Here is an 11,553-nt window from a genome sequence, read left to right as displayed (position 1 = left end):
GAGGCAGGAGGCAGATGTGCAGGTCCAGGAGAGAGGCAGGATGTCCCTGTTTGCTGGTGGGAGTCATCCATCTGCTCGGCGTGCTGCTTGCTGTCATGCCCGTCTCGAGACACCTCAAGCTGCTTTCCACTGCCTTGGGACCGTGCCTAGCTTGGGATAATGCAGAGCAGTCCTGGAGTGGGATATTTAAAAGCATTGCCTCACTTTCACCGGGCTTACCGCATGTGTGAAAATATTTTCTTCTGCTGATAATTGCAAGCCAGAGTTCAGATAAACATCAAATAGTTCAGGTTTAGCTTCAGTTTTCAATTTCCCAGGAGCTTTTTTTTTACATTCGGGAAAACGAAATGTTCAGCCTGCCCTTTGGAGCTGCTGTGTTCTGGCTGGGCTGCGTCTGTGTTTTCATTCCCATCATCTTTCCTGCACATGACTAACTCTTTCTGCCAGGGCTGGGTGACCAGGCATCTGCCTGCAAACCAAACAAGCCACTTACTCCATTTCCTGCCATTCCCCAGCCTGTCCAGCCCGCCTCTGTCTCCCCCAGCTGATAACATCACAAAAAATGGCACTGACGTACTTCCTCGCCGTGCTACTTAAGTCATCCCCCAGTGCAGGAATGAGAGTCTTAGAGCCCGGATTATTTTTAGCACTTTTACAGGCTCCTTCTCTGACCTTGGGCAGGAGCTTTAGCAACCCTCCGTCCCGTTGCGTCACATACAATATGGGCTATATTTGCAATATAGCCTCATTTGCAGCTGAGAGCTGATTGAACGTGGGGACTGTTGCTTGGAAATCGCTGTAATGATATGAGACAGCTTTGTCTGAAAACAACCTGTGAGCTTTCAGCACCTCGTATTTTTAAGGTGCTGTTGGCAATACATCTGATCATATTTAACTACTAGGGTGGGAAACTGCACATTTTCTTGACCCTGAGGAAATGCTGTGCAGCCTTCTTTCCATCCCCACTATTGTGAGAGCATTAATTTTCCCAGTCACCGAAGTAATACAGCCTTTTGCCCAGAAGAAGTCCGGTATATGGCAGGTGATAGCTCTGCTGACCGTAAACTTGAGCAGTGTTTTCATTCCCTTTAGACAGATTTTTTTTTGGTCAGTTCTATGTTTGGTCAGGCATCCAGAGATGGCTGTGACTGGGGCGTGTGATCCAAGGGTCTCTGCCTTTCTGCCTCCCCCAGGGCAGGTTCTGCCAAGGTGTGCTGATGCTGCTCTGCAGGAGGATTTCGGATGCCCCATCCAGCTCCAGGAGAGTGCCATTCCCAGGCTCCTGTGTAGCACAGTGCTGGCAGCAATAGCGATGATAGACACCCCAAGAAGGGGCAAAGTGCATTCCCAGCACCATTAGTAACCTGCTGCCTCTCTCTTTCCTCTCCTCTCCCTTCCTCCCACTCCCTCGGCCAGGCTCGTGGCTGGGCAGAGCAGCCCACACCTTCTTCTGGGCGGTGGATCCGACTTTGCAGCATCCCCCCTGGCAGCCCCAGGAAGATTTCTGGCTGCGTCAGCCAAAATTCCTCCCGGGGACTGTGCTGCAATGCAGACACCACACCCCGCTGGTGCTGCTCAGCTTCCGACCGGCACCGCCGAGGGCTTTCCTCCTCCTCCTCCCTATTAGCCCCGATGATTTTGGGTTGGCCGGCATCACCTCCTCGGGACCGCGGTGCCCGCAGCGGGTGTCGGTGAGGCATCGCTGGCATTCGGCGGTGCGGCTGCTGCCTGCAGAAGCGCTCGCTCCCCGCAGGGACCCACGGGTTTCAGATTTCATTTCCCTCGCACGCTACACCCCAATTCCAGACCCTTTCTGGCTCCGCCGTTGCATGGACGCAGAGCATGGGTCCTTCGCCGTATCCAGCGCAAACAGAGAGCTCCAGGGAGTGGACCATGAAGACGTCAATTTTATTTTGGCTTTGCATCTCAGTTTTCCCCGGCTTTTCCCAGGGCAGAGTCGTTGGAGAGGACGAGGCTGGTTTTGCTGAGTGTAACGTGTTTTTCCCCGGACAAGTCCCACCAGAAGGATTCACTGAGCCCTTCCACGTGAAAATCTGTCAGCAGTACAACAGGGAGCCGCGCTTTGCAACTCTCTACAGTACCAAGGACAAAATCCCTCTTTATTCAGCTTTTAAATACACAAAAGCAGCCCAAAACGAGGAGGAGAGCTGGCTGGTCGAGCCACAGGTAAGTCAGTGTTTCCTTCGCTGTAAATCAAATGTTTTCTGGGCACATTTCCTGGTGTGCAGCTGTTAGCAGGGGGGAGGATTTTAACAAAAGATCCCGGAGCTCCATGGATATTTGTGACCCCCCCCCTTTGGATATTAATTTCCCATGAGCAGAACTTAGATATTTTAGTGCTTGGAACTGAAGAAACAAACAGTTCCTGGTCCCACGGAGCTTGTCAGGAGAGCTGTGAGGCTTTTGGGTGTGAAACGCAGCGCGGGGGCAAGGAAAGCCACCCCTGCGCTAGATGTCCCTCTGCCCTGCCTCGCTGGCCGGGTGGCACTGCCGGTGGGTGACGGGGTTAAACATCTCAGTGCCAAGCTGAAGTTTGCTCTGCTGCCAGCCCGATCCCGGTGCTGATAAGAGCTGTTTAGCCTCACGGCGCGGACAAAGTGTGTGCTTGTGGCTCACCACCTTGACTCGCAGTGTTACAGTGTGCCTCGGCTGCAGATTTGGGCAGGGAAGGGAGGTGCCGTGTCCCGCAGCCAGGTGTGTGGTGCAACCCGAGTGTTGCTGCAGCCTCGGTGGGGTTTGTCTCCCCTGGCATTCACCGTGTTCAAGCGGCTCCATGAGTCTGTTATATTTAAAAGAAACCCTTAAAAAATTGCTGGTTCCTTATGGGAACAAGTATGCCTCACCTGAACTCTTCCTTAACTATTTTTTCCCTACACTTCAAAATTTCTAGCAGTGATTGTTTTGTAGCACCCTAGCTGAGCTCAGAGCCGAGGCAGGTGCAGGGTGAGGGCAGGGTGCTGAGCTGGGTGCTGGGGTGTGGGCGCTGTATGCAGGCAGGATGGGAGACCCCCCCCCCCCTTGTCCCAGGAGAGTGGCTGTCATGCTGGTGGCCCCCATTTGGGTGATGAGACACCAGGACCAGAAGGTAAGGGGAAGGGGAGACTGAGAGCTGGTGTCCCTGTCCTCACCTCAGACTCACCTCAGGGCTAGGCTGGTGTGCTCTCCTTCCACCATGCGTATGCCTGTGAGAGGTGTCCCCTTGCCCTTTGGAGACAGAAGATAGATTTTAGCAGACTGCTGTTATGGAGATGAGGAAGGGTGAGGAGTTTTTAGAGCACAAACTGCACCTAGCCGAGTGAGCAACTGCTGTCAGAGTGGAGACAGCGAGGCAAGGTGGCCAAGATGGCGTCCTTGAGGGCCATCGTCACCTCTGGCCACCATGCCTCCTCCGGCTCCTCACGGCCTGACTCACTGACCTGCTCGGGCAGCCTTCCAGCGGCTGGCAGTCCTGTCACCGCACCTTCCCTGCCCGCTTCTCCAGCACCTCCTTTGTCCTGCTCACCTGGCCCTCACGCCTTGACCACCTTGTGGTTGTCCCTGCTAATGCTCCTGAGCCCCAAACCTTGTGTTTCTTGCCTCAAAAACTTGCCTCAGCCCCAGAAACAATTTTCTCAGCTCTACGTCCTATGAAGACAGGCTGAGGGAGTTGGGGTTGTTCAGCCTGGAGAAGAGAAGGCTCTGGGGAGACCTTACAGCGGCCTGCCAGTACCTAAGGGGGGCTACAGGAAAGCTGGGGAGGGACTCTTGGTCAGGGGGTGCAGGCTTTAAAGGGGGGAATGGCTTTAAACTAAAAGAGGGGAGATTTAGATTGGATATAAGGAGGAAATTCTTTACTCTGAGGGTGGTGAGGCCCTGGCCCAGGCTGCCCAGAGAAGCTGTGGATGCCCCATCCCTGGAGGTGCTCAAGGCCAGGCTGGATGGGGCTTTGGGCAACCTGGTCTGGTGGGAGGTGTCCCTGCCCATGGCAGGGGGGTGGAGCTGGGCGGGCTTTAAGGTCCCTTCCAGGCCAACCCATTCTGTGGTTCTATTCTGTGATTCTACCTTGAATTGCTGTGGCTTCTCACCAGTACAGCCCTGTGGGATGTTCCTAGCTGGCACTCATCTGTGCTGATCAGTGACAGTGTGAGATAGCTGAGAGCTTTGAGAACTTTTCTTGCATGGAGCAAGCTGCTCTCAGCTGTGCTAAACAGAAAAAAATCTCCTGGACTCTCTCACCTCCCTCCTTCCTCCTTCCTGTTGTTTTCTGAGTAATTTGTTTGCTTGTTTTGTTCTTTTTTGACACAAATGCATCCTTTAACTGACACCATGGCGCACATTTGAAGGGATGCTCCACATTTTCCCTTGTCTGATTCCTGATTAAGATGTAGATCTGTACTGGGGAACAGTGAGCTCCAGGTGAAAGAAGCCTCAGCGAGTGAAACGAGATATGGTCTTGGACTATGGTGAAGCTAAGGAAAGATCCCAGTATGGGCAGCTTGCAGGAGGCTGCACTGTGGATGGGGACATCACTGAGCCCCGTGTCTGAAAGCCCCTGTGCCACATCAGGTGGCTTTACTGGGGAAAGAGGGAGGACAGAGCAAAGATCATCTCCCTCCTGCCTACCCAAATCCCCCACGGGAGCCAGTTTCATGGTGGTTTTGATCAACAGCGTGTAGTGGAGAACTTGTCCCTTGCTAACTCAATGCTGAACGCCTTATGGGGCTGCAGACTCCCCCAGGTAAAGGCTGGAGGGGGAGGAAGGAAGGCTGGGACAAGGCTGTCAGCTGGTGGGACAGGGCTCTTGTGTTCTTTCTGGCTCAGAGGGACCGTGCCTTAGGTGTGCAGCAAGGCTCAGGTCAACACTGATGCAGGAGGGGAAAGTGGAGAACAGATTTTGTACTTATCACGTGCATTCCTATCAAGGCTAAGCCAGGTAATGAAGAAAGGTCAGCTGGTCCCTAAAGGGAACTCTTCACAACATGGGCTCTGCAGCAAGGCCCCGAAAGATTACACTGTCTGTTTTCTGCATAACTTCCTCGTTGAGACAGGGATAGCCGGGTACAAACAGGCTGAACTGTGCAGTGACATGCGCTTATTTCTGTGTGCATGCACACCCACACGCAGCGATACAGCAAGCAGGAGGAAATCACTATAAAAATGCTCTCTGCATGCTGGTGAGTGACTCAGGGTTGTCATGTGCTTTTTTTTGTTGTTTTTATAACAGATCGTGATCTATGTTGTGAGGGCACTGTCTCGCTCCCTGTATGCCTACCTCCTCAGGAATGCGTGTACCAGAAACAAATGCCAAATGTAGCACCGAGGTAGTCATCGGATGAGAAATAAGAGGAATGTCAGCTACACCCAGTGCTGATTGGCAGCTGGAAACAGTGAATTAATCCAGGAACCAGGACTGTTGAAAAATGAGAGGCCAGGAGTGTCCTGATGAGCAGGACACTGATGGGAAGCCCCCAGGCTTTGGTCCCCAAACCTGCTCTATTGCTGACTTGTTAGGGTTAAGAGCAAGCCACTACGGTGGCTTTCACCTTGTCATGTTTTGGTCTTCTGAAGGATGACCAGGTCAGAGTCTTGGCTTGAGAGAGATGGAGAACACAGGAGTTGCTTTTCCTCTCCCAAAATAGGACAGGCTGGGTGAGTCGCCTTGTGTTTCCATCTGATTGACGATTTCCATCAGCCAGAGGACCAAGGTGGGATTTGCATCACCCAGCCATAGCTACATCTGAGCTTTCCTCTCAGCCTTGGCAGACCATCCAGAGAAGCAGGTGCTCCTGGAGCCACCCATGAGCGTCCTGCAACAGAGCCCTCAGCATGAGGTTCACCCCCTTCTGCAAAATGGCAACCCCCACTTTACGAGGCACATTTAATATTGATAGGTGCTTGGACTCGATTCTGCACAGGTGCTTGGATGCATAATTTATTTTTACATCCCCCTGGGAATGAGGTGTTTACTGTCTGCTTGGATCTTGCCCCGAGCTCTCGCAGGGTATTTCAGCAGGTGGATTGCGGCCGGCTCCGTGGACACAGCTAGGCTCTTGCTGCGACACAACCCAAAGGCTTTTTGGAGCAGTGAGGAGAGGCAGCTTGCGTGCAGGTTAGATACAGCGCAGGAGCCGGCATGCCTTTGGGGCTGAGTTACAGGAGGCACGAAGCACTCAGCAATGCGTGAGTGATTACAAACCACACTGTGAGTTATTATAAGCACCAGCGCGCGGTGATGTCAGAGCCGTACGCATGCACACAGCCACATTTTTTGTGTTCTTTCCTAACTGCGCCCAAACAATCCCAGTGGTATGTGCAAATCCCTGCAGCCGAACAGGTAACCGGGCACATATTTGCTTGATAGGCACCTCCAGGAATGCATGCATCAGCTCCTCACCAGAGAAATTCAAGTCTACGCCATCTGCTGCTTGCAGGCTGGGATTCCCTGCAAGGAGGCAGAGCTGAGCGGTCTCAGCTCTCCATGTTGGGGGTACAGCACCTTGGTTCGTCGTCCCCTTCTTGACAGACTAAATGCCCTTCAGGCTGTCAAAAAGGCTGCAGGGTCCTGAGCAGGAAAGGGGCTGCAGCACTGCAATGGGAGCAAGAAGGGACGAGAGTTCTCACCCTGAAAGGGTGTTAGGCTCAGAAGGGGGCACAACCCTGTGATCTTATCGAGACAGGGAGGGTGGCAGGGAGGGCCTGTGATCCTGTGGTGTGCAAGGCAGCAAAACGTCTGCCCAGCTGCAGCCCAGAAGCTCTAGGGCGAGCTTGTGGTGCCTGAGCAAGGGGTGCGGAGTAAGGCAGAAGGCTTTTTAAGTGCTGCCTTCAGAGAAAGCTAAGACTTGTGCATCCGCACGTAGGAAGCCTCCCAGTCCCGAAGCAATAAGCATCGGCTGTTTCAAAACGAAGCAAGAACCCTCCTAGCAGGCAGCCGGGGGTAATGCAGCCCTGTGAAACGGCTTGTGTCGGCACCGTGACCGGCCCTGCTGCAGAGGCGGCCCTGAGGCCAGCCTGCAGGGGCTTGCCTGATGCGAGAAGCGACCGAACCACGGTTTGTACAGCGAGGATGAGGGATGGCTGCCTACACTGAGCGCAGAGTGCAGGGGAGGTGATGCAGGAGCTGTGGCACCGAGAAGGTGCCAGCGCCGTGTAAGTTTAAAGGACGTAAGTAGTGGACATCTGTCCAGCTGCAGGAGAGCCAAGGGACCAGGAAGGATGATGGGGGTGATTCAAGGTAGAATATGAACTTTTTGCCCTATATGTCTCCAAAATATGTATTATGTAGTGCAGTGAACAGACTAGAGGCCAGGAGCAAAGAGAACAACTTAATCGGGCCAGCACAATGTTGGGAGCAGAAACAGAGACAGCAAGAGGCGGTGACTGCCGGAGCCCGCCTGCCACCCCTGAGTTGCTACCAGCACGCTCACCCTCTAATGTGGGGAAGAAAAAGGCAATCTGGAGAGGCTGCGGTGTCGAGAGGAGTGACTAAGGAGCAGGCAGAGCTGCGGCCACCTGAGAAAGCCCTGAGCACGCCGCGGTGCCCAAAATCTCCTGCTCCCACCGCTTATTACCTCCTGGCCCAGCTGCGTGCAAGGCGCCAGGAGGGGTTGTTACCGCCTCGGGGTCTGGCGGGTGGGAAGGACAGACACAGACACATAGCACGGATTCCACTGAGGACCTGCGGTGACAGTGTCCTCGCCCACGTGATGCTGGGAGGTCATTAAAGACGAGGTTCAGACTGCTAATGATAAGCCCTGAGCTCGCTGGCACGTCTGCGGTCAAGGCAGTGAAATTCAGGTCACCCGCCACCGTGTCCGACCTATTCTATGAGTGCAGAGAGGTAAATGCCTTCTCTAGGCATCCTACATGTCGTGGATTTTTTCCTTCATTGCTCAGATTTGATAGTTCTGGGACTCTGGGTGGCTTGTTGGAATTAAAAGTGCTGCAGTGCTTGGAGGTGTGACCACCTTAGGAGGTGAGAACATGGCTCTAAATCAAGCCATCTGTTAAAAATCCCTTCCAGGTTTTCCCTTAGCCATACCAAACATCTCTTCTAGAAAAAAAACAACACAAGTTGGAGGCTTAGTGGAGGGTGGCTGGTGAGATGCTGGAGGCTGCCCTGTGCTGCAGGCCAGACTGGAGAGCTGCGACCAGCCCTGGCTGCCTAAATGCATTTGGCAGGACAACGAAGCGCAGTGTATGCTGCCCTGAGCAGCTGCAAGGACAATGAGGAAGGATCTCAGGGTGTGATCCGTAGCGCGTAGTAGCAGCCCTCATGGAAAAGACACTTCAAGGCTCATTTTACACTGTGTTTTAGGAAGGCAACTTGCACGCACCAACTCTTCTCTCTGCCATTTCAGATAGACGACCCAGACAACGACCAGCACGAGATGGTGCTCGAAGCTGATCTCGTTGGCGCGGTGGCCAACCTTGGTGCCAACCAAGCCCTGACCTCAGACTACGTGGGCTCTGGTTACGAGCGAGGGCTGCTGAACCCCAGCCTGCTCAACGAGGAAGACTTCCAGATGGCCACCTACACGCTCACGAACGCCGTCCCCCTGAGTCCCTCTCTGAGCAAAACCTGGCACAGAGACATCGGGAGGGTGGTGGAGCAAGCCCTGGCCCCTCACTGTTCCAAGAAGGACCATCTGTATCTCCTTGCGGGTGCGATTCCTTCCAGCGTCCGGGTCAAAGGCAAGGTGTCGGTGCCCGAGGCGCTGTGGCTGGCAGCGTGCTGTGACGCTGCGGAGGGGTGGTCTCTAGGGCTGGTGAAAAAAATCAGCGATGAAAACAGTTTGGCAGACCTCACGGTGGGCGAGCTGGAGAAGCAGCTCCTAGCAGGGGTTGACCTCTTCAAGGGCAACTGTGGAGAAGACACCAAAAACAAGGAGAAAGTGGAAGCAATACTGCAAGCTGTCGGTCAGATCCGGTCCGGGGGACAAGTAGGAACGAATGAAAACCAGGAATCCAAGGAGAGTGGCTTGGTGAGAAAAGTGGCTGGCATCATTGCCACCCCTTTCATCAAACTTCTGGAACTCCTCATCTACCTGTTTGTGGAGCTGGTGAAATATACGTTTTATTTCCTGTGGCTTGTTATCAAGCGGGTTGGCAGCACTGTTCTGGACGGAGTCTACAGCCTGTGGAACGGGGTGGTGTCCTACCTCAAAGCCATCAGCATGGTGCTCATCGGCATCCCCTACGACTTGGGAAGGGTTGTCACCAACATCTTCCTGGGCTTTCTGGAAATCGTTCAAGACGTGGCGTTCCTCACCTACAGGATTCTGCGCATCCCCGTGGGGTTTGTCCTCCACCTCGCTGCTTTCCCGTACTACTCCATCTGTGCCATCCCCTCTGTCCTCAAAGACCTGGCCGCCGGGATCGGTGGCACCTTCTCGCTGGCCGTTGATGCCACAGCCACTCTTCTGCACGGCTTTTATTACGTGGCTAGCCACATAGCCAAACGGTTTGTCCCTAAAGGCTCCTCAGGTGACTGACGGGGGTAGAAATCAAGGCTGCAAAGACATAAAGTGAAAGAGGAGCTTTAAGATACGTGGCCAAACGCTGTCAATTTCGTTCTGGTATTTATTGTAGTGACGTTAATAATAATGAACCAACCGGGGAGTAACAGGGAGGGCTGAGGTAACTTTGTCAGGGGACACCACCACTGCAACTCAAACTCTGTCTATTTTAAAGCATTCGGATCCTGTCGGTGCGGGTCACAAAGTTTCTGTGGTTTGCAGATACCAAGCTGCTTCCTCTGGGGGATGCTCTCTAAGCGTGGCACGAGGCTGTTGCTTTCCCACTGAGATAGCACCGAGACTTATGCGCCCCTGCAGAAGCACATCCCGTGGGGTGGAGGTTCTCGTCTGGGGAGGAATTCAGTTTCTGAAGCCTGCAGAAGGGAAAAGGAGAGCAGGGTGCAGGGGTTAGGGGTTGGGCAGCGGGGAGGGAAGGGGGCTGGGTCCTGCTGCTGGTCGCACTGCTCGCTTCTCTGGGTCCTGTCGGTGGAGCCCAAGGAGGAATTTGGCTGGGTGTGCTTCGTAGCTCCTGGGCCTTGGCCCTTCAAGGCAGCTGAAACCATGCGGATCTTGCTGTGAGGAAACACCAGCTTCTAGTTCTTTCCTACAGGGGGAAAACATTTCCCCTTCGCCATACCAAGCTCTCTTCCCCAGAGCTGTTCCTCGCTCCCTGGTGACCACTGAAGATCTCAGCCCCAATTCCTCGCCCTGGCCGCTGGGCTCCAAAGCCTGGTAGAACCTCGTGGGTCATCATTTTGGCTTTGAGTCAACCCCATCTGTCAGTGACCAGCCTGTCCTGCCTCTGTTCAGGGCTATCAGTTCATCCAACACACAACAACACCTCCGTGCTGCAGGATTGTGCCCAGGCGGGGAATTGGAAATGTTGTGGCTATCCTGCTTAGGCGTGTTGTGAAAGTCCAGCTCAGATGGAGAAAGTGGTCCTCCCGTGCTTTTCTGCAGGACAGAAGAAAAGTGGCTCTGCATTTCTCAGCAGCCTGGCTCGGTGGCAGCGGTGATGTCCTTTCCAAAAGGCACCTGGGGAACATGGGACAGGCGATGAGCAGGGAGCATGGGGGGAGTTTTGCAGCTTGTTGCCCAAAGCCCCATCCAGCCTGGCCTTGAGCACCTCCAGGGATGGGGCATCCACAGCTTCTCTGGGCAGCCTGGGCCAGGGCCTCACTGCCCTCTGAGTGAAGGATTTCTCCCCCCCTAAGGTGGCTGGGGGCAGAGGACAACTCGTCATCGCCCCCTCCAAGCACCCCACGAAAGGATTGCTTTAAGGAGGAAAGGTGGCCTCCCGGCAAGCGGCGCTGGCTTCCTTCACGAGGAAAGGCAACTTTTTTGTGCTGATCAGGGTCTAATCAGGTAAAGTCAGCAATATTTGACAAATCCCTCCTTCGTCTTGAATCTGTCACTAGAGGGATTTGGATTCAAGGGGCACGGCCGCAGCTCCCGGCAGAGAGGCAGCAACCCGCCCTGCATCCAGACCCAACTCCGCATCTAACACGCAAACGCAACCCAAGCTGCCCCCCCACGTGCCCCTCTCGTGCCTTATGCATGGCCTGTGGCCTGCCCGAGCCGTGCCTGGCGCGAGGGCGATGCCCAGCACACCGGGACGTCGGCGTAGCCACATCTCCACCACCATTGCCACCCAGCCCAGCGAGGTTCAGGCCAGCCCACGGGCACGTCTCCGCGCTGCAGCCTGGTTGCGGGGCGGGCAGCCCCTTCCACCCAGGAGGCTGCAGCACCGGAGGATTTGAGCCGACGCGGGGCTGTTTTAAAACGGTCTGAACACGCTCAGATTTCAACCGTGACGAACCCTAACCAGCACAGGTCGTTTTTCTTCTCTGCTGCATGTCTGAGCAGGCAGTGGGAAATCTGCCTGAAACACCCAGTAATTGTTACAGAACAAGCAACATCCTGCTACAGACTATTGCTTCAGATTATTCTTATCTGGGCATGATTTATGGCTTGTGAGCTTTACTCTGTCCTAGGAAATGTATGGCTTTAACAAAATAAAAGTTACTTTTCCAAAGAA

At 54.2% G+C, this 11,553-nt stretch overlaps 1 protein-coding gene across 1 annotated transcript; it reads left to right on the top strand.

Annotated features, from left to right (window-relative positions):
• Positions 1-774: 774 nt before the first annotated feature.
• ENDOD1 (endonuclease domain containing 1) lies at positions 775-11,553 on the top strand. The gene is made up of 2 exons (XM_040544209.1): positions 775-2,187; positions 8,358-11,553. The coding sequence occupies exons 1-2, from the start codon at positions 1,843-1,845 to the stop codon at positions 9,489-9,491; spliced, it is 1,479 nt and encodes a 492-aa protein (XP_040400143.1). The 5' UTR covers positions 775-1,842; the 3' UTR covers positions 9,492-11,553.

Source organism: Cygnus olor, chromosome 1, assembly GCF_009769625.2.
Source record: "Cygnus olor isolate bCygOlo1 chromosome 1, bCygOlo1.pri.v2, whole genome shotgun sequence".
Classification (NCBI taxonomy): domain Eukaryota; kingdom Metazoa; phylum Chordata; class Aves; order Anseriformes; family Anatidae; genus Cygnus; species Cygnus olor.
Note: the sequence above shows the minus strand (reverse complement) of the source record. Positions and strands in the feature narration are given on the sequence as shown.